Raw genomic sequence first — 21,534 nt, 5'->3', positions numbered from 1 at the left:
GTTAGAAATTTTATACATGTGTTTTATAGTTCTTGAAGGTCAATATATGCTCTTAAGTCATTTATGATCTGAGTTTTTGAGACATTTTAACACATCATTATTTATTTAGATAACTTTTTTTTGCTAGTCTAGCTGAGGACATAAATATTGAGTCAAATTCCTTTGTCAGGTTTTTTGGAGAATAAAATAAAAATATTTACTTAAAAGTTATAAGCTACCTCATTCTAAAAAGGTTTAAGATAGTTTATGAAGATACATAAATTATGATAAAGGAAAAATAAGGAAATTGAGAAGAAGGAAAATAAGTTAAGGAAAAATTAGACTAAGCTAAGAGGTAATGATACCAAAATGGCAACAACATGCAGTAATGCTACTACTAATATTGTGAATATTTAGAAGGAGCTATCTAAAAAGCACTTAATTATAAGCTATATTAAGGTAAGATATAGTTTCATATCTCTAACTAAAATATACAACGGTCTATATACTTTGCTAGAAGTTATGTCAGAAATATGGTTCTAAGCTTTGGCCAGGCAACAGAGAACTAGATCTGTCATTAAGTTTGTTATCCAAAAGATTAAAAAACAGGCAATGTGCTCAAGAAAAGCTCTTCTACTTCTGGTCCTGAGACCAGAGAATGGACACAGGTTAAAGGACAGTCCAGCTAGGCAGGTACCTGGAATAGCACTCCATCATGGATGCTAACACAGTACTGGAAATGCAACAAGTTAGGAAATTATATTTACCAGAGTGGTTGGTTTTCTTCTCCCCTCTCCCACTCCAAGACCTTTTCATGGATTGTACTGAAGGAAGATACTGATATTTAGAGTGTGTATGGATAGAACATAAAATTTCTAATAAATATGCTCTAATAAGTAATATCTAAGTTGCCTACAGAAGAGAATGGATTATTTAACAGTATGTATTTTTTTTTTTTGAGTGTGTGTTGTGTATGTCAGGGAGGGGGAGGGATATTGAAGAGATGAATTTTTCTAGAATTTAGACAACAGTAGTCCTCTTTCACATCCTTCCTCTAATTAGATCTCATCCTCTCCATTAAATACTGTATAAAGTTTTCAGGATTACTAATTTAATGTTAAATATTGAATTATCTTATTTAAATATTTATTTATAAGCCTGGCCCAGGTACTCACTTCTCTAGGTTTAGCCCTACCTGAGAACATTTTTAATCACGTTTCCCTAAAAGGAGGACACACTGTTTAGCACAGCAAAACATATCCTCTACAATACCGTAGTAGATTTTGTGTAATTGTTTTTTGTTTTTGTTTTTGTTTTTTTCTATAATGTTCCTCAATGTAAGCCAATAGCAAAACACTAAAGTACAATTCAATAAAAATGAATCCTATGAAGGTACAAAATGATGTCTTCAAAAAGCACAATTTACTAAAATTTTGGATTGATGAATTAAAAAAAATGACTGCACCTCTTGGGAATGGATGGAAGGAGGCATCTCCATAGAGCATGCATTCTCCACAGGGACAATATGGTCCCTATGGAGATGAAAACAATCTTGTGGGGTGAAAAGACCTGAGATATTACAATGGTTTTTGCATCTCCAAGGAACTACTCTACATAAACACTTGTGCAGGATAGCTGTGGTATTAAAATATCATGAGTGGCAACAGTTTCTAGGAAAAAAAGGGCTTATTAGACAGGCAGTAATGAAAAAAGGTTGAGAGGTGCCCAGGTGGTTCAGTCGTTAAGTGTCTACCCTTAGCTCAGGTCATGAAACCAGGGTCCTGGGATCGAGCCCCTTATTGGGCTCCCTGCTAAGCAGGAAGCCTGCTTCTCCCTCTCCCACTCTCCCTGCTTGTGTTCTCTCTCTATGTCTCAAATAAATAAAATCTTGAAAAAAAGGAAAAAAAGTTTGAAAAACACTGATATGGAAGATTGTCTCTACGAATCATGCTTTTGTTTGAAATTGGGTGGCAAAAGTTTAAGGCATAAGAAAACAGGTTTTGCTGCATTCATTTTTCACTCACAGTAATAGTAAAAACCTATTTATCATTTACTATCCACAGTAATGGGTGGTAACAGTTTATTCATTACTTATTACTCATATAAAAGGTAGACATTAAATCCCATTCTACAGATAAAGAATGGACTATACCTTTGTTAAATAATCAATACTTATAAGTAATACAAATATATACAAATATATTGGGATATTATTGGCATCTTGATTAGAGGAGTCAATTTTTGCAAGGTATTGGAAAACCAATTAAGAATCTCACAGAAATAGATTCACGTTTCATGAGCTAGGGAGATAATGGTAATGGCTAAGTTTCACACAGGTCAGACAAATCACAAATATGAACATGTCCTAGTCCCATTCTAAGATGTAAAGTCACTGTTTTTACATAGGTAAGAGCTGGCATATGTGAAAATGATCACTATGGTCATTCTGTTGAGAATAAATTATAGGTTGCTAGCTAAGCACAAAGCGAGAACAGAGATGTCTAGTACAATAATCCTGGAGAGAAAGCATGATCACTGAACCATGATGGTGGCAGCAGACCTGGAGATTTCTAGATATATTTTAGTGGTAAAACCGATAGGATTTCTTGATTAAATGAATGTTGTATGTAAGAGAAAAAAGGTCGACTTCAAGATGACTTCAAGGATTATTGGAGACATTTTGTCAAGATAGGTAAAAATATAGGAAAGGGCAATACAGTGGGGCAGAGAGAGGTTTACTTTAGATATCTACCTGGAGATAGTGGCTAGTGATTAGGCAGTTGAGTAAATTAGAGAATTCTATTTGAGAGCTTTCAGCATTTAAAGCCTTGAAACTGTATAAGATTACTAAGGGACTAAGAGAGATACAGCTACTGAAGTACTGAGTCTTGGGACATTTTAAGTTCAAAAGTTGGAAAGATGATCAGGAACCAGTAAGGAAACTGAGGACAGCAGCTTGTGAGGAAGGAGGAAAATCAAGAGAAACTGGTGCCCAGCAAGCCAAGGAGGAGAAAGTGATCAACCGTATTGATGCTGCTAAGAGGTTACATAAGGACTTACTCCTGGAATGAAAACATGAAAGACATCGGTGACCTTGACAAGATCTTTTTGATAGAGTGTTGGGATGAAAACCTGATTGAAGCAAATTCAAGACAGAATTTGAAATGTTGAAGATGAACAAATTATTACATTTTGTGCTAAGAAAATCACAGAAACACACAATAGTTACAAGGAGAGATTTTCCCTTTTTTCCCCCCCTTTAAAGATGGGCACTATTGCTGAATACTTGTATAGTGAGGCAAATTAAAAAAAAAAAAGTCAAATAGAAAAAAGGAAAATGATGATGCAACAGAGAAAAGAAAGAATAGTTGAGGCAAAACTCTTGAATTAACAAGAGGTGTTGGAATCTGGCTCACATGTGGAGAGTGGCTCTTAGATAAGAACATGGAGTTCAGGGGCACCTGGGTAGCTCAGTGGGTTAAGCCTCTGCCTTCAGCTCAGGTCATGGTCTCAGGGTCCTGGGATCCGAGCCCCACATGGGGCTCTCTGCTGAGCAGGGAGCCTGTTTACCCCTCTTTCTCTGCCTGCCTCTCTGCCAACTTGTGATCTCTGTCTGTCGAATAAATAAATAAAATCTTGAAAAAAAAAAAAGAACATGGAGTTCATTCAGGTTATTAGGAGGTACATATTTAGGTGTTGGCTGCTTCTGATTTCTTTAATTTTCTCAGAAAACAGAAGCAATTTAGTGACCAAAGAAGGAAGATAGGAAAGACATGTTGGAAATTTAAGGAAGGAGAAGAGCAAAATAGCTGTCAAGAAGAGAAAAGTGAAAAGGTATTAGGAAAACCTAGTGGAATGGTCCAGCAGCACTGCAGTCCTCCTTGAAGTGAGTGGTCATGAATTCAAGGTGGTGTAACCAATCTTAATGCTGGGTATTTTTCTCTACCCACCTTTAGCTTTGAGAGTGTAGGCACAGATGTAGGTGGACAGTTGGACTTAATCCATGGTATATCCAAATGAGTGTAATGAAGTAAGAGAAGCAAAGAAATTGGGGGGTTCTATACACAGGAGTAATTGTAATATGTGGCTGTGAGATTTAAGCTAGATATGAAGAAATCAAGAAAGAAACAGAAGTAGTGGTAACATCAATGGTTTCTGGTGGGTCAAAAAAGTTTTAGGAATTGGAGTACTAAAAAAAAAAGAGAGAGAAAAGACAGGTGTGGTCAGAGACTAGAGTCTTTGATATTATAAAAACAGCAATAATAAGGTTAAAATAGAACCATAGGAAGGACAACATAAATGAGCAGTGTTTCAAGGAACTGAGAGGACAGGGAAATGTAAGGGTCATCTATATGTGTATTGAAGTCAACAAAATATAGACAGAAGTAGTTGTGGAGACACTGATAGTTACCTGGGCTCTTAACTCCTCAAAGAATGAGTAGAAATGATCTAGAAGATTGGTAGAGAACTTTAAAAAGGGAAATGAATGAGAGAGGCAGGTGATAGGAGATTCTAAGTGGGGCTTTTTGGGGCAAGAAAGAAGGAGAATACTATGGAGGCAGTAAGAAGCTAGAAGGACAACTACCCTAACACCATGTCCAGTGTCCAGGGGTTCTGAACAAACTGCAGGAGAAGCAATAGAGCAAGGTTTCAGATGAATTAAGAAGGGGAAGGAGGTGTGTCTGGGTGGCTCAGTCAGTTAAATGTTTACCTTCGGCTTAGGTCATGATCCCAGGGTTTTGGGATTGAACCCCACATCATGCTCCCTGCTCAGCATGGAATCTGCTTCGCCCTCTGCCCTTCCTCCCCACTTGTGCTGTCTCTCTCTATCTCTCTCAAATAAATAATGAAATATTTAAAAAAAGAAAGGGAAGGAAACATTCAATGAAGAGATGGACATTATTGGAGATTTTGCTGATGACTGGCAATGAATTCTAGAGGGCAGAGTGGGAAGGTTTTTTGAGTTAAGTATTGGTAGAAATGGAGTTAGAAAATGGAGCACCCAGGACTGTATTAATCAGGGATTCCCGGACTTCTTTTGGTTAGTGCCATAAATGAGACTTCTGGGCATGATTGCACCTGAGGGTCTCTATGCAAATAGTGTTGGGGAATGGGTAAATATTAGGGATGGAGATGGGGATGCATAGAGAGATCTTGGCAGGAGCACATAGAGTTCTGCTTGTATTCATGCACATGGTAAAACAGAAATCTGTACTTAATCAGAGTTTGGATCTGGCCATGTGAGGAGCATAAAGGGAGAATGAGGCTAAGTATAGAAAAGGAAGTGGTTTTAACTATGGGCTGTGGACCTAAGCTATTTAAGGAGGGAACTGAGGACAGTGGAATGAAGGATAAACAAGCAATAGGGGGAATGGAAGGTCTGGGTGGGAGAGGGTAGAAGAAATGGTAGAGTTGGGAGGAGATCTGAAGCAATAAGAGAAAAGTAAGAGTTAGCGATCAGAAAATAAATGTTTAAAATTAAAATTTTATTTTTTGCAATTATTAGTCATATCAAGAATTGTAAGGATGCTAAGCCTCTTTATTAAAAATTTGTTCATCTACTGGTTCATAAACACTTTGGCAGACTGTAAATCTCTGAGAAAGTTGCAAATAATGCTTTCACATACATAAAATGTAATATATAGAATTATAATATATAGAATTAAAGGAAAACCAAATATATTGAAATACACTTATAAAAATATCAAGGAGGCAAATATATGTTTATTAACACATTAAAGTAGTGTGCTTATTAGCACATTAAAAACAAGAACTAAGATTAGGTCTAATGCCATATTTTTGAAGAAGTGCTATGGTAACAGCTGAGATATTATGAGAATATCTGTGGATGTTATTGGTGATAGTGATTTATTGCTTAAGTTCAAATTTGAAGGAATAATGAATTTGATTTAGAAATTAGTGAAAATTACCATGTTGTTTTTTTTTCTCATTCAAATTTCAGGGACCACTCAGGTTCTAATTCACATTCAAGTCTGTGAACCCCTCTCTGAGCTGTGATCATCAACAGGTGACAAGATCATCAAGACAGAGGAGCTAAGAGGCGAGGGCATTGGAAGGATCATCTATCTACACAGATGTTGATATCCAAAGAATTCACAACTTTCGGGCACATCTGGACTTTGAAGCATCACGTATGGGCTAAGGGTCTCCAAGAGTTAGTCCTCTGTAACACTCACGTATGGGCTAAGGGTCTCCAAGAGTTAGTCCTCTGTAACACTCTTCCTGCTTCTTATGGCCAGGTGACTAAGGCTGGTGATTTGCTTTAGAGCTGAGAGTCAACTATACAGGCCTGAACTGGTAGGTTATTGAAGAAAGAACTTGGTGGAGAAGTTCCTACTTTTGGAACATGTTCTAAATGATTTAATTCTTCTTGGTCTGGCTCATTTTGCAGAAGGTGACTGTAAAAAGTGCCTCTGGAATGTCTTTTGCTTCATTGCATTGCTCTCATACTGTGAATAGTTTATCAAGGAGCCTGGCTTCTAGCCTTACCTAAATTTGGGAAGTATTTTGAGACCTAAACATTCCTTTCATAAATCACTAAAGCTGGTCCCTAAGGTAAAATCAAATGGACCATTTTAATATGTTGATATCATTTTCCAGGTTAAGTGTTTTATATTCCTTATTATAGCATTAAAGGTTTCCATTTCTATTTGTGAGATATTTCAAGGGATTTAGTTTTAAAATGACATACTCACTTTTTCTAAATAGTTTAAAAATTTGTGTTACTGTGGTGGGCAAATATCAAACCTCCAGAGCAAAAATTTAAAACTCAACTCTCTTTTTCAGCATAATTATCTTTATATTTTCCCGAGAGGTTTTCAAATTTCAATATAGCCTATAATGTTCCAAATGAAAATTAAATTTGAAATTATGATTTGATGGTTGATGTGTATATCATTAAAGATAATATAATTATTTTAATTCATTTTGTTCTTTTATTTAAGGAGAAAATGTAAAACAATATCCCATGATTTGAGGGGACGTACATCTGCCCTAGTATTCCTTCCTTAAGATTATAGAATATTTCTTTCCATTTGTGTGTAGAGAATAGATATCTTAATGTAATTTTTATGCCACTAATGTGTCAACATTCAAATGTGCAAAATTGAGCTTACTAATAGTTAAAGGTATACATATAAGATATGCCATTACATAGATTATTCATTTTCTCATTATCAAGTTATTGATGCACAATATTATGACCCATCATAAAATTTGTTGAAACTTTATAACTATATTTCACAAAGCTTGGAATTATGTCAACTAGATGAAAAAATAGATTACTATTTAGTAAAACCAGAATTTTGTTCATATCCAAAATTCAGAAAAATAAAGCTTTTCTTTGAATGAAGGTATCTCTCTTAGAACCATCAGTTCATTTTCTGAAACTTCCTCTGTGTAATTACATCCTTCAAAAGTGATAAATTCTTCTCTCCATGGACCCTCAGTTTGTTCTCTATCACTGAGTCTGGGTGGGGGATGGGCTAGATGAGTGATGGGTATTAGGAAGCCACTTGTTATGATGAGCATTGGGTGTTATAAGTGATGAATCACTGAATTCTACTCCTGAAGCCAATATTGAACTGTACATTAACTAATTAGAACTTAAATAAAAATTTGAAGAAAAAAATGATAGATGAATTCCTTTAATTTTCAACTCTTCTTTTCTAGAGCACTTACTTTATATAGGAGTCCATTTTCATGCTAGGTTCCATTAACAATACTCTTTCCAGATTCTACCCTCTTAGTATAACTTTCAAAATTTAGAAAACACCACCAAATGCAGCCTTTGAGGGAAAGATTTGGGTATTATGGAGTATCTAATTGAAAATACAAAACAAAGCAAAAACATTTACAATTTTCCCATGATAGTAATTACTTAAACTGTTCCTTAAACATTTCTATTTATCCATTTAAATATTCTTTAACAGTGGTAGTGTTAACTATATATGTTTAATGATAAACCTGTGTTTACTGACTTTGGATCAGCATTCTCTCAACTTGATATAATCCTTGGCAATTGGTTCAACATTATTAATCCTGTTTTAATCTCAAAATCCATATTGATTACCATTCCTTATTCAATTAAAAAAAAAACCCTGCTTAAATTGTCTGCTCTTGGAGCTAACTCTGTATCTTTCCTGTAACTTTTCATCCCTCTTCTGTACTTTTATGAAGCTGTTCTTTGACTTAGTTTCCCCTTCTTCATTTTCCCATTTATTTATCTTATTTATTTACCTTATTATTCACCTTGTTACATAACTTTTGATATTAAGTAGAAATCGTTTTCTCTTTCCTTGCCAATACACTCTCCACTTTTTGCTCAGGTGTTCACTCCCCAAAGAAAGTTTTATCATCCCCAGACTTAAAATAAATCTTAATCACTTCTAGCAACTATAGAAATGACATTTTACTAGTTTAGTAAACCCAATTCTAAACAATACAGAAAAGATTTTCTGGGAGTCTCTAGGAAAGGTCCTTCATTTTAAGATGGAGCTTGAACAGAGACAGATCCCTTCTTCCTTGGACATTGTAAGGTCTGCTTGCAATAACTCCTAGCTCTGCTGTAGCCATATTAGAACCACAGAGAGGATGAGCCTTAAATGAACTTGATTCTGAGACATCTCAGGTGGAGATGCAGGGGCTTGGGAGGAAGTTTTTGAGACGTTGACTTCACTAAGGCCTAAAGGCCACCTATTTCTTAAGCAATTTTGAGTTGAGGGTTTGTTACTGACAGCTGAAAACATTTTATTAGATACAAACTCTCCACTCAGCTATTTTAATTATTCTTTAACTGGAAGTAAAGAATCCTTGTTTCCCTTGATCTCCTATATTAACCACATAAGCTGCCAACTTGGGGCAACATCAACAACCATCTGCTGCTATCTCTATATCCAGGCTGGTATGAATTGCAGATAGTTACATAATTATGCTACTTGGTTTTCTGACAAATTTGTTATCTGACCTCAGCTGGTTTCAGTTTTGCTAGATGATGATTCTTCTTTTTTTAAATCTATCTCCACCTGGATGACTAATGGACGTAGCATGAACTAGCACATCAAAATTTGAACTCCCTCTTATTTTCTCCAATCATCCATTTTTAGTAGGTGATTCTGTTAAAATAGATGATTCTGTTGGCCATTTCAGCAGATGATTCTGTTGGTTAATCTAAATTCTTTGAATTATGCCAAGTCCTCTTTCACTATCAAATTATCAGAAAATATTGTTGGGTCTTGTTCTGAACAAATCCTGACTATAATTCTCACTTCTACTGTGACCATACTAGTCAAAGCTTACTTCATCTCCGGCTTGGACTGTCACCTTTGGCTTCTAACCACACTCCCTGTTTCTAGAAATTCATAGAGGTTTTTCTTCCCCCCACCATTCATGAGATTTCTACTTCCTTCCAATGAACAGATAAAGTAAGACTTATGAAATATAAATCTGATCATGCCATTTCCCATCTTAAAATGCTTCAATGGCTTCTCATCACATTTAGACTAAAATCCAAAGTCTTTAGCCATGATCTATAAACCTTGTGATGATTCAGGTTCCATCTATTTCTCTACCCTAATTGTCTCTACTCTCCCCCTGCCTTGCTCAACCCCAGTAACACTGGTCTCCTTGCTGTTCCTTGAACATCCAAACATACTCCTAGAATAGGGCTTTGTATTGTTCTAATAGGAGCACTTGTCCTAATAAGAGCACTTGCATGGACCAATCACCCACTTCATTTGATTCTCTTTTCCAGTGTCATCCCATCAGAGCAAGCCATTCCTCCCACTCATATTGAAAACATAGCCCTTGCTCTCTTCCATCACTACTTACTTACCTCCTTTTGCTTTACTTTCTTCTTCAAATATTATCACTATCTGTTGTTATATATTGAGTAGTTGATCTTGTCTCCTCTCTTTAGAATGTAAACTCTATGAGGTTGGCTTAGAGAAATAGGATTTCTATCCACACTCTTTGATGAAGTTTTTCTCTTGAAATTACCAATAATTTTGTTACGGGCTGAATTTAGTCCCTTCAAAATTCTCATGTGGAAGCCCAAACCCCAGTACCTTAGAATGTGACTGTATTTAGAGATAGTCATTAAAGAGGTAATTAAATTAAAATAAGGTCATTAGGGTCAGCTCTAATCCAATGTGACTGTTGTACTTATAGGAAGAAAAAATCTGGACACAAACACACACAGAGTGAAGACAGGGAGAAGATGACCATCTATAATCCAAGGAAAAAGGCCTCAGAAGAAGCCAACCTTACTGACATCTTGATCTCAGACTTCTACCTCCAGAAATGTGAGAAAGTAAATTCTATTGTTTGAACCACCCAGTCCATGGTACTTCATTATGGTAGCCCTAGCAAGCTAATACACAGCTGTAAAGTACCAAATTCAAGAAACTTTCTTACTCCTCAGCTTCTTCAACCCCCTTTTAACTTTTACAACCTTGAAATAAGTTATATAAATTACTACCTTAAAAAATATTATATAAATCAACAACCACTACTACAGAACACCAGCCTACTTAGCAGCCAAACAAAGGAATAACATTGTCACCACCTTATGAGCCTTTTTCTAATTGCCCTTTGACCTCCTCTCAAGGTAATACTGTACAGAATTTTGTGTTAATCACTCTTCTTTTTGAAAAGAATACGTCTTTCATGTCAGAGAACAGAAAACATGTCATAAATATACCCATTGAAACATTGCCTCATTATTTTCTGCTTTGCAACTTCATATAAGTGGGCTTAAATTATATCTATTATCCTATGACTTGTTTATGTGCAATAAATATTAGAAGTGTTTTGTAATGAGAATTCATTATTTTGCATAAAAATGAACTATGTTGATCTAGCATCAATAACATTGAAATGAAAACTTGAAAAAAATTTGCTACAAATATGGCTTGGCAATGTTAATAGCCTTGATTTATAAATTGATCATAAAATGTTAAGGAAAATTACCAATATTGAACAGATAAAAGACCATAAAAGGAACTTCAAGACATGAACATATTAGTAGTTATTAAATATATTAATATACTCATCTCAATAGTAATTAAAATAATAAAAATTATGAGAGAGTATATTTGTCTAATTAACAAAGAATTTTTGAATACCACAATGTTAAAAATTCTTTAATGATAAAATATGGGCATTGCTGTTTGGATACCAATTTGGCAATTATCAAATATGTGCCAAGTCTTTGAAAGGTTCTGCCTTGTAATCTAGTAATTTTACTTCTAGGAAACTCTTCTAAAAAAATTGGAAATTCTGAGTAAAAGGTTTTATACACTGTTGTCCATCATGATGTTGTCATAACCCTGAAAAAGAAAGTGTGGAGAGTAACTAAATATAGTAGCCACATTGTTATCTGTGATTATTGGTGATCAAGAGTATTAATCATTATTTTCTATATCTTGGGTATATCTCCCTTTCAGATATTTTTGTGATATAGCTTCAATAGTTACAGGTTTTCTTGTCCTGTAACTTTAATGGTGTCTCTAATAATCTGAATTTCTGTATCATGAAATCAATTTGAAAGTGAAGAGCCATTTTACTAATTTTCTTAAACTTCTTCTAACATTTCTAAAAATCCAGGTTTGGCTGGGTTTTCTTGTTAGTTTTGATATCTTCATGTAAACATACTTATTTTTGGAGAAAGTATGCTACATTTCTTCTGGGAATTTCAGCAGCATTTCTTGAGCTTTCACTGTTCTTCTTTCTGTCTCTGAGGTAAAAGGGTGAAAACTATTTCCTAGATGCTCTTGCCATTGAGAGTCAGGGTGGGGAGCTAGAAGGGCTTGGAAACACAGAAGCCACTGCTGCTCTTGAAGTGGGGTGCAGGGCTCTGAGTCTATGGGCGTCCCACATACTGGAGGTGCCTCAGGGCTTCTCTTGTGGTCCCTCCACATGGGAGCTGCAGGTAGACAGACCACGAGGGGGGGTTCTTTTCCATTGCAATTTCTAGTTTTTGTCAAAGCCAGCAGACATTCACTCTAGCAACGCTTAAAAAAGGTTTTGTTTTCTCTTTTAAGAATCTAATTCAATACTTGATTAAACTATCTAGATATGTTTCATCTTTCCTGAATGAATCATCTTTCACTGAAAGAGGAGAGAAAAGGAAGAACTTTAGAGAAAGCTATCGGTTGATCCTATGAGCTAGATTTTATCAGAAACTAGTTCAATCACTCCAGAATTGATCAGTGATCTATAATATATTGACTATTGATAAACCTAAGGGCTATTAGTACAGTGGTGAATTCACTCCCCATCACAGTGTTTAAACTGAGGTTGAGAGAACATACGTCATGAATGTCCTGCAAGGATGTCCAACCTTGGAAAGGAGTCAAACAAAATGATCTAGTCATTTTTCTCCAGCGACTTTATTATTTTGCTTCCCAATCATTTTATTACTAAATCTTACATATTTTCATAATTTATATAAGAAACATTCTACAATATATATTTTTCTCTCGGAAGTGTATAAAATGTCTCCCTATCCATTCTTTAGTCTTTTGTCCTTGAAAAGGTCTGGTAATTTACTTTGCACCTCAGAGCAGTAAAAAACTTAAATTATTCCATAAATGAATCCTTTCTGGAAAGGAACCTTCCCATTCTGATAGGTTCTCCGACTTGCTCTCTTCTTACCAACTCCCCTTTTTCCCACACCAGTGTATTGTCTACACTACACCAAAAATGATTTTCAATCAGGTTGCATCACTCATTCCTGAAAGAATGCTGATGCTTTCCCACAGAATGAAGTACAGAGTTCCAATGGAAGTCTTCAAGGATGGGGTTAGGGAGAAGTCGGAATGAGAGGAGAATAGAATGAAATGAGTCTGAGATGCAGTCAGGGCCAGGCCTTTCACGGTTTTCCCCCCTCTCTGCTGTCTCCAACACATCCTGCACCACTATATACTAGTCACCCTGGCCTCCTTTCAGATTCTTGAACATGATGGGCTCTTTCCTGCACTCCCTGTTCCTATGACTATTATCTCTACTTTTGTGGTAAGGCTGGTTCCTTTCCTTTAAATTTCAGCCCAGACATTGCCTACTTAGAGGTTTGACCTTGTCATTCTAGTCAAATCAGTCTACTTCTTTTATTCTCTATATTAGCCACTTATTTTTTTTTTCTTATAATCCTTAAACCTACACAGAAAAAGGTTTTATTATTTCATGTTAGTTCTTTATTTTCCTGATATTCCCAGAATGCAAGCTTCAGGAGGGCTTGCCAGTTTTCCTAATTATTATTTGTAATTAATTATTTGTACATCCTAATACTAAAGTACAGCTTCATAGACTAAGATTGTATTTCATAAACCAAAATTATTTTGGCAGTAAGGAAATCTTGGAGGATTATTTTTAATTTTTCTTTCTATTCTTATAATGTATTCTACTGAGAATCTTCCCAATCTAATTGTTTCTGAGTCTAAATAGATGAAGAAAATAATATGTTGGGACTGTTGTGTTAATTTACTAGTAACTAAAAGAAACCTCGGAGAAGATCTAGAAAAAGCCAAGTTAGTTTAGATGCAGAGGTGCCATCTTTAAGTCAAATTCAGAGATGCACGAAATATTATTTCGTGGTAATTTTTCCTCTATTTCAATGCTTGTTACAAAACTGGAAGTATTACATACAGCTGTAATGTTGGAAAAGATTTTAAGTGAATAGTCATACTTCAAAGTTAATGAAAGGAATATATATATTTTTGAGGTAATTTTATTTTATTATCTTTATTATTTTAGAGAGGGAGACAGAGAGGGTGGGGAGGGGCAGAGAAGAGAGAATCTTCAGCAGGCTCCATGCCCGAAGGAGAGCCCACTGTGGAGCTCGATCTTAGAACCCTGAGATTATGACCTGAGCGGAAATCAAGAGCTGGATACTTAACTGACTGAGCCACCCAAGTGCCCCTAGAGATAATTTTAATTTTAAATGTAAGTTATATGTCAGCCTAGAAATGTGCAGGCTGAATTCATCCACTTGAACTCTCAAATTGATCCCACATAGAATGCAGCAAAAGAAAACAACTATTTGATTACTACAAAAGAGTTGGAGAGATAGCATTTCCTAAATAATTATATTTGATTGTGCCATAATCACAAATACATGTTTTTAAAATTATGATGATGGACTTAAAGAATAAGTTAGTATACAAGATTAGATGCTGTAAATAATTTCAGTTTTTGAAATGCTTACAGAGGAAGTATCTGCAAATGTGATGATGTCAATATAGCATTTTGATTTTATAATGTATGAATTAAATCCAAGCATCCCAACTATCCTCTTGGTCCTTTTATATTGTATTACTTAGGTACTAGAGAAGGGAGCCTGTGAGTAATGGAGTTAACATCTAAAGCTTGCACCTAGCAGATCGCTTCCTAGCCCTTCCTCTCCTGCTACTGGGAAGAAGAGGACAAAGTGAAAACATAAAATGTGTTTTTCATCAGTGTTTAAGTCAGTGGCTTTGGCTATATAGTCTAACTTAATAACCTGGAGTTACCAAAAGTAGTAGGTTAAATGATGAAATTACATCATCTATGGTAACATCGGAATAAATTACAGATTTATTAGAAGCTACAAAATCAACACAATGAATATATAGCAACTTTAAATCAAATGGAAAAGATGTATTCTTCTTTTAGGACCCACCCGAGACTTCACCGCTGCCCTCTTTCCAGTCCAGACCATCACCATCTTTTAATCATCCTATAATAATAACCTTTTAATTCATCTCCTTACATCTTTTTCCCCTGCTATATATATTTTCCACAATCACCAAAGTGATTTTTCAAGTGCAAACATCTGATCATGTTACTCCTACCACCTTAAAGTTTTCAAATGATTATGACCTGCCCTAAGAAAAAAGTTTGGCCTCTAAAATGCCCTTAAAAGTCTTCTTTGATTTGACCAAGATATCTGTTGTCTGTTTAAAACTAGAAAGAAAAATAAAAACTCAAAATATGCACATTCATACAAATAATGAATTGCCCGCTTCTTTGTGGATATTTAGTTATGATCACAGATCCTTGATAATCTAAATTCTAAAATTTATAGTGAATATGTAATAAGGTAAACTAGCTTATTAAAACTGATATTAAAAATATTTTGAAGTTATTCGTTCTTTCTTAACTTAGCTCACTTTAATGAATGAAAACAAAAGATTCTTAGAAGACAATATAGAATTTCTTAGAGATAGTATATTTCTTTTTTTTTTAAAGATTTTATTTATTTATTTGACAGAGAGAGATCACAAGTAGCAGAGAGGCAGGCAGAGAGAGAGAGAGAGGGAAGCAGGCTCCCTGCTGAGCAGAGAGCCCAACGCAGGACTCGATCCCAGGACCCCGAGATCATGAGACAGAGATCACAAGCAGGCAGAGAGTCAGGCAGAGAGACAGGAAGGGAAGCAGGCTCCCTGCAGAGCAGAGAGCCCGATGCGGGGCTCGATCCCAGGACCCTGGGATCACGACCTGAGCTGAAGGCAGAGGCTTTAACCCACTGAGCTACCTAGGTGCCCCGAGATAGTATATTTCGGATGAAACATTTGTGGTGTTACATTTGCCTAGATGTGAGCTGTAAACATCTGATACAGAATGCTATACTAAGACAGCAGTAATAGTGTTCAGGTCAGAGAGGGATGGAGAGGCAAGTTACCACGTCTGATAATTTTCTAGACTATCTCTAATATGAAGTTTTAAGCTTTGTAAGAATCAAATTGTGGATTAGCACATGGCATAACACAAACCATGTGCCTAACGAAGAAGTATATCAACATTCTAGACATAAAAACTGTAATTTAAGTTACCCAAACTTTTCTTATAACTAAATTTTATTCCATGCAGAAATCATAAATTCATTTAACAATTATTTGTTTAAATATTATTGTGTGCCAAATATGTCCACTAGGTACTGGAGATTCAAAGGTTAAAGAAGTCAGACAAGAGCTTGTTCCCATGGAGCTTCTGTTCAAGTTCAAGTAAGGATGGAGATAGACAATAAGCAGTATAAATTAATAAATAAGATGATTTTGAATAGTTAGAAATATTATGAATAAAATAAAAGAGTGACATAGAATAGGGGACTTTTTAAAATTGGTGTTCATAAATATCTTCTCTGAGGAGGTGACTTCAGAGCAGAATCAAAAATGACAAGAAGGAACCTGCTATGCCAAGACTCAGAAAATTCTAGGCAGCAGCAAGAACAAGTACAAATAGTTAAAGCTAAGGATAACATTGGTGTATGTTCAAGAAGAGAAGGAAGGTCAATGGAACAAAGATGAAATGACTTAATTGAGATAAGAGAGTTAGGCTAAATTACTACAGAGCACTCTAGGCCATGGTAAGGAAATCAGATTTTATCCTATGGGATGACTTTCTAAGAGGAGAATTGCATGCTTTGATTGATGTATAACAAGATCCCTTTGGCTGCTGCATAGTGAATAGATTGTAGGAGGCCAAAACTGGAAGCCAAGAAAATCATTAGAAACACAGTAGGGTCATCAAGGGATAATAGCAATGTGGAGTAGGAGGGATGTGGAAATTTAGGCATTTAATGTATATTTATTGAATGAATAAATAAATGAGCAAATAAATGAACAGCATGATGCTTATTAACATTAAAATTTAGCAATGTACTCTCTTTGTGACTACATATTTAGTTATGAAAATGGAAACAAAGGAAAGTATTAAGTCTTTCTTAATTAATTAAGTCTTTAAAGCCTAAAATTTGTTTGCATTTACATGTCTCTCTCATTAAAAACTATTTAAACAATTTGCAAATAAACCTAAGTTAAGAAAATTTTAGAATGGTACTATCCCCCTAACATGTGACCTTTCCTAATGTTAATTGTAGAGTTTCTTTGCACAGTCATGGTTAGAATAAGAAATAAGTAATAGAAATTCCATCTTTGAACAGATATTTCTGCAAAGAAGACATCCAGATGGCCAACAGACACATGAAAAAGTGCTCCACATCACTCAGCATCAGGGAGATACAAATCAAAACCACAATGAGATACCACCTCACACCAGTCAGAATGGCTAAAATTAACAAGGCAGGAAATGACAGATGCTGGCAAGGATGCAGAGAAAGGGGAATCCTCCTACACTGTTGGTAGGAATGCAAGCTGGTGCAACCACTCTGGAAAACAGCATGCAGGTTCCACAAAAAGTTGAAAATAGAGCTACCCTATGACCCAGCAATCGCATTACTGGGTATTTACCCTAAGGATACAAATGTAGTGATCCAAAGGGGCATGTGCACCCAAATGTTTATAGCAGCAATGTCCACAATAGCCAAACTATGGAAAGAACCTAGATGTCCATCAACAGATGAATGGATAAAGAAGATGTGGTATATATATACAATGGAATACTATGTAGCCACCAAAAGAAATGAAATCTTGACATTTGTGACGACGTGGATGGAACTAGAGGGTATTATCCTTAGTGAAATAAGTCAATCAGAGAAAGACAATTATCATATGACCTCCCTGATATGAGGAAGTTGAGAGGCAACATGGGGGGTTTGGGGGGTAGGAAAAGAATAAATGAAACAAGATGGGATCAGGAGGGAGACAAACCATAAGAGACTCTCAATCTCACAAAACAAACTGAGGGTTGTAGGGGGGAGGGAGATAGGGAGAGGGTGGTAGGGTTATGGACATTGGGGAGGGTATGTGCTATGGTGAGTGCTGTGAAATGTGTAAATCTGGCGATTCACAGACCTATACCCCTGGGGCTAATAATACATTATATGTTAATAAAAAAAATTAAAAAAAAAAGAAATTCTGTCTTAATAAGAATGTTGTCCATTAGTTGACAAAAAAAGGGAACTATTTTGAGTATATTTGAGTTTTCTAAAAAAAGCATACTCTGTGCCTTCTGTACATGGGTTATTTCCACTGGGATGTCAGAGGATAACTGTGGTGCTGCAGGTGGTCCCTTCTACCTCCCAACACCCAACTGCTAATTTTTTTAAGGAAATTTATGAACAAGTTGTTAAAAACCACTGTTACTGTAATTGAAATTATGTAAAATTATTAATTAGTGAGGAAGTTTAAAGCAAAGGCAGTAAATTCTGAAAACTCATCGCTTCCTAACTATTTTACTGCATTTTAATGTTATCAATGCTCTTAAGGTTATGTCTATAACACACCATTACTGCCTTAATGTTGTGTTACCCAGCATCTCTTCTTAGCTCCACATTGAGTGACGTCATGTGGGAAGCTTGAAATCAGATACGATGGAAATAGTTACACCACAGGAATTGGCAAATGAAACCAAGGCTCCCTCTACCCCAGGAGAGTCTATTGTTTCACATTAACTGGCATGTCATTAGTTATACCAATGCTAATGTTCCTTCACAGATTTGGCATCTCAAGCTACAAACTTCTGAGTCTAAACCCCAGAAACTGGGTTCTGCTCCACACTAGGGATGATAAATGAAGAGCAAGGAAATCAAGAGAGCAACAGTGGGCAATGACAGACTTCTTGACAGGAAAGGTTTGTTTTCAAAAGCAATTTACTGGGTTATTTTGCACCTCACCACCCTTGAATTAATGTCCACATTTTCCTCCAATTTCCTTTAGTGGAAGAGCCTGAGTAAGTGTGAAACTACTGAAAGTGTGTGTTATCAAAGTTCAGAATGTAGAAATCGTTTTAAAAATAAAAAGATGCCATTTTCTCCTATCAAATTAGTAATGGCTAAAAAGAACAAGACTAACATCTGAGTGGTACAGTGGAAGATTAATTTATAAAAGTGTGTTCAAAATAATATTTTATTGTAGTGAAAACTGAAATGGGTAGGTAAATTTTGTACATTTGTTTGAGAGAATATTCTGTATAATTTTAAATGAAATTTATAAAATTTTGAATGACATGGGGACTGTGCATGTAACATGATTCATGAAAGTGGGATATAACATGATATATTCAATAGAAAAAAAATCAAATTATATATGTATATAAGAGACCTAGAAGTAAATTCCACTGACCATTAATTGTAGCTAATTTAGAATATTCGGAATATGACTGATTTATTTCCTTTCAAATTTTGGTAATTTCCAAATTTTCTAATGAGACATAATAATAATGTCTAAACCAAAAAAAAAAAAAAGTGAAATAAATTTATGAGAAAACCTATTTAAACAATTTGCAAATAAATCCAAACTTAAATTAAAAAATTCTAGAATGGTGCTATTCACCAAATATTTGACATTTCCTAATGTTAATTCTACAGTTTCTTTGTGCAGTTGTGGTCAGACTAAAAATTTTAGCATTAAAGAATTAATTATTAGTTAAATATATAATATATTCATCTATTTAGCTATAAATTAGCATTGTTTTCTAAATCAGTTATTTTTGTCTTTAATTCAGCATCTTGTAGTATTTCAGAGTCTCATAAAACTCTCAAATTAACATCAATTTTAATTCATTATAGTTAAACTATATCATGCAGGATGAGAAAAAAGTATCAAATTTAAATAATAGAGTTTTACAAATCCCAAAAAGAGAGGTAGTCACTGCCTCAAGTATTTATTTTGGATTTAACCAATGCTGTGAAAAATAAAGTTTGCAGAAAAAGAACACATATGCTGAGACACAGAGAGAGATGGTAAAGGAAGGAGCTACCATCTAATATCTTTCTATTTTATTACTATATTAATATGTGTAGGACAAAGAAAAGAAGTTAGAAGAGTATTAACAGTAGTCCATGAATTTCTTTTTGTTATAAGAGAAGTTTGGGTATTATTATCTAATGGTCTAGTATTATGTAAAACTATAATGCATTATGATATCTTTTTAAAATTTTATTTATTTGAGAGAGAGAGAAATGGAGAGCAGGAGCATGGGGAGAGAGGCAGAAGGAGAGGGAGAAGCAGACTCCCCACCGAGTAGGAAGCCTGATGTGGGGCTCGATCCCAGGACCCTGAGATCATGACCTGAGCCAAAGGTAGATGCCTAACCAACTGAGTCACCCAGGCCCCCCCATTATGGTATTTTTTAAATTGAAGTATAGTTGACATACAATGTTACAAGTGTACTACACGGTGATTCAACAAGCGTATGGGTTATGCTATGCTCACCATAAGTGTAGCTACCATCTGTTACCATACACTGCTATTACCATACTTGCATCATGGTATTTTAATAATGCTTTGTTATCCGGATAATAATCAAAAAGCATAAGGTATGTTGCAAAGTTACTTTTGTGTCTCATAAGGGAAGAAATACCAAGTTTCAGGACATTCTTAACGTTTCAAGTTTACCTAGGAAAACACTGACATTGGTGTGCATATCGATCCTACCTTACTCTGGAGAGTCTACATCGCCTAAAAACTTAGAGGTACTTAATGGAAATGTGTCTCAATTGACTGGCTTACCTGAAATTTTGACTTGAGACACTACTCCATCTCCTCCATCACTGTGTGCACGAACCTCTACAACATACTCTCCATCCCTGGGGATGGGGACTTCTATGGAGTGTTTATGAGTGGAATACAGCTTGCCATCGTGCTGGCCATCAGGTCTATAGAGTACCTGAAAAAGTACCAAAATATGTATGTTTAATAAAGTTGACTAATGAGCCAATGCCAAAACACTAAAACCATAATAAAAATTCTTTAGACTTTTATTAATAATAAAAAAAATTCCCTCAACTCCCTTCTCCTCTCCATCTCCCCATGTCCTCCATGTTATTTGTTATGCTCCATAAATACGTGAAACCATATGATAATTGACTCTCTCTGCTTGACTTATTTCACTCGGGAGGTGAACCATGAGAGACTATGGATTCTGAAAAACAACCAGAGGGTTTTGAAGGGGTGGGGGGTGGGAGGTTGGGGGCACCAGGTGGTGGGTATTAGGGAGGGCACGTATTGCATGGAGCACTGGGTGTGGTGCAAAAACAATGAATACTGTTACGCTGAAAAAAATAATAATAATAATAAAAATTCTAGGAAGCTATGTGTAACACTAGCTGGAAAATTCATGTTATTTTTAATTCACAAAAGTTGATTTCACCTATTTTTTAGGGTGATCCAAGGGAAAGTTCCTTAAGCCTTTGACTTTTTTTTAAATGTCCTAAAATAAAGAGAGGGAAAAATGTTCGTTTTTTCTTATGGAATAGGTATAAAATGAGGGCTTTCAACATATTGAAGTCATCTTAAAACATTGTCTCACAATTTAATTTTTTCACATTATTCCTAAAAGTTGGCATCCAATAAAAGGTGTGTGATATAGAGAACATATGGAAATAATCTTTTTTCATTTTTATGTTCATTTATGGAACATAACTCAATATATCAGTTTGCTGTGCATTAGGCAACACTATCTTAATCATTGCCAAACAAAAATGGATTCTTCCTCCTCTTTATGCACTGATCAATTTAACAACTCTATTCCTTAAAGCAGTTATTCTACCTATCTTGTGCACTTGACATAGCATTTTTGCAGGATTCACTCAAGATCCTTTTGCATTTCAAAACTTAACAGGTACTATGTCATTTGATTCTACTGTATAGCTAGAAT

The 21,534-nt window shown here is 35.3% G+C and overlaps 1 protein-coding gene across 2 annotated transcripts in view; it reads right to left on the bottom strand.

The window, feature by feature from the left end:
* The window catches only part of CNTN1 (contactin 1), a gene marked incomplete at both ends in the record, with an annotated part of 164,621 nt that overhangs the window by 18,481 nt on the left and 124,606 nt on the right, over positions 1 to 21,534 (bottom strand). For both annotated transcript variants that reach the window (XM_080811380.1, XM_080811381.1), the window contains one exon: positions 20,388 to 20,544. In XM_080811380.1, coding sequence (XP_080667506.1) covers positions 20,388 to 20,544 — 157 coding nt within the window. The remainder of the gene's footprint in view (positions 1 to 20,387; positions 20,545 to 21,534) is intronic.

The sequence above is a fragment of the Martes martes genome, assembly GCF_963455335.1.
Source record: "Martes martes genome assembly, chromosome: 8".
In the NCBI taxonomy this organism is placed as follows: Eukaryota; Metazoa; Chordata; class Mammalia; order Carnivora; family Mustelidae; genus Martes; species Martes martes.
Note: the sequence above shows the minus strand (reverse complement) of the source record. Positions and strands in the feature narration are given on the sequence as shown.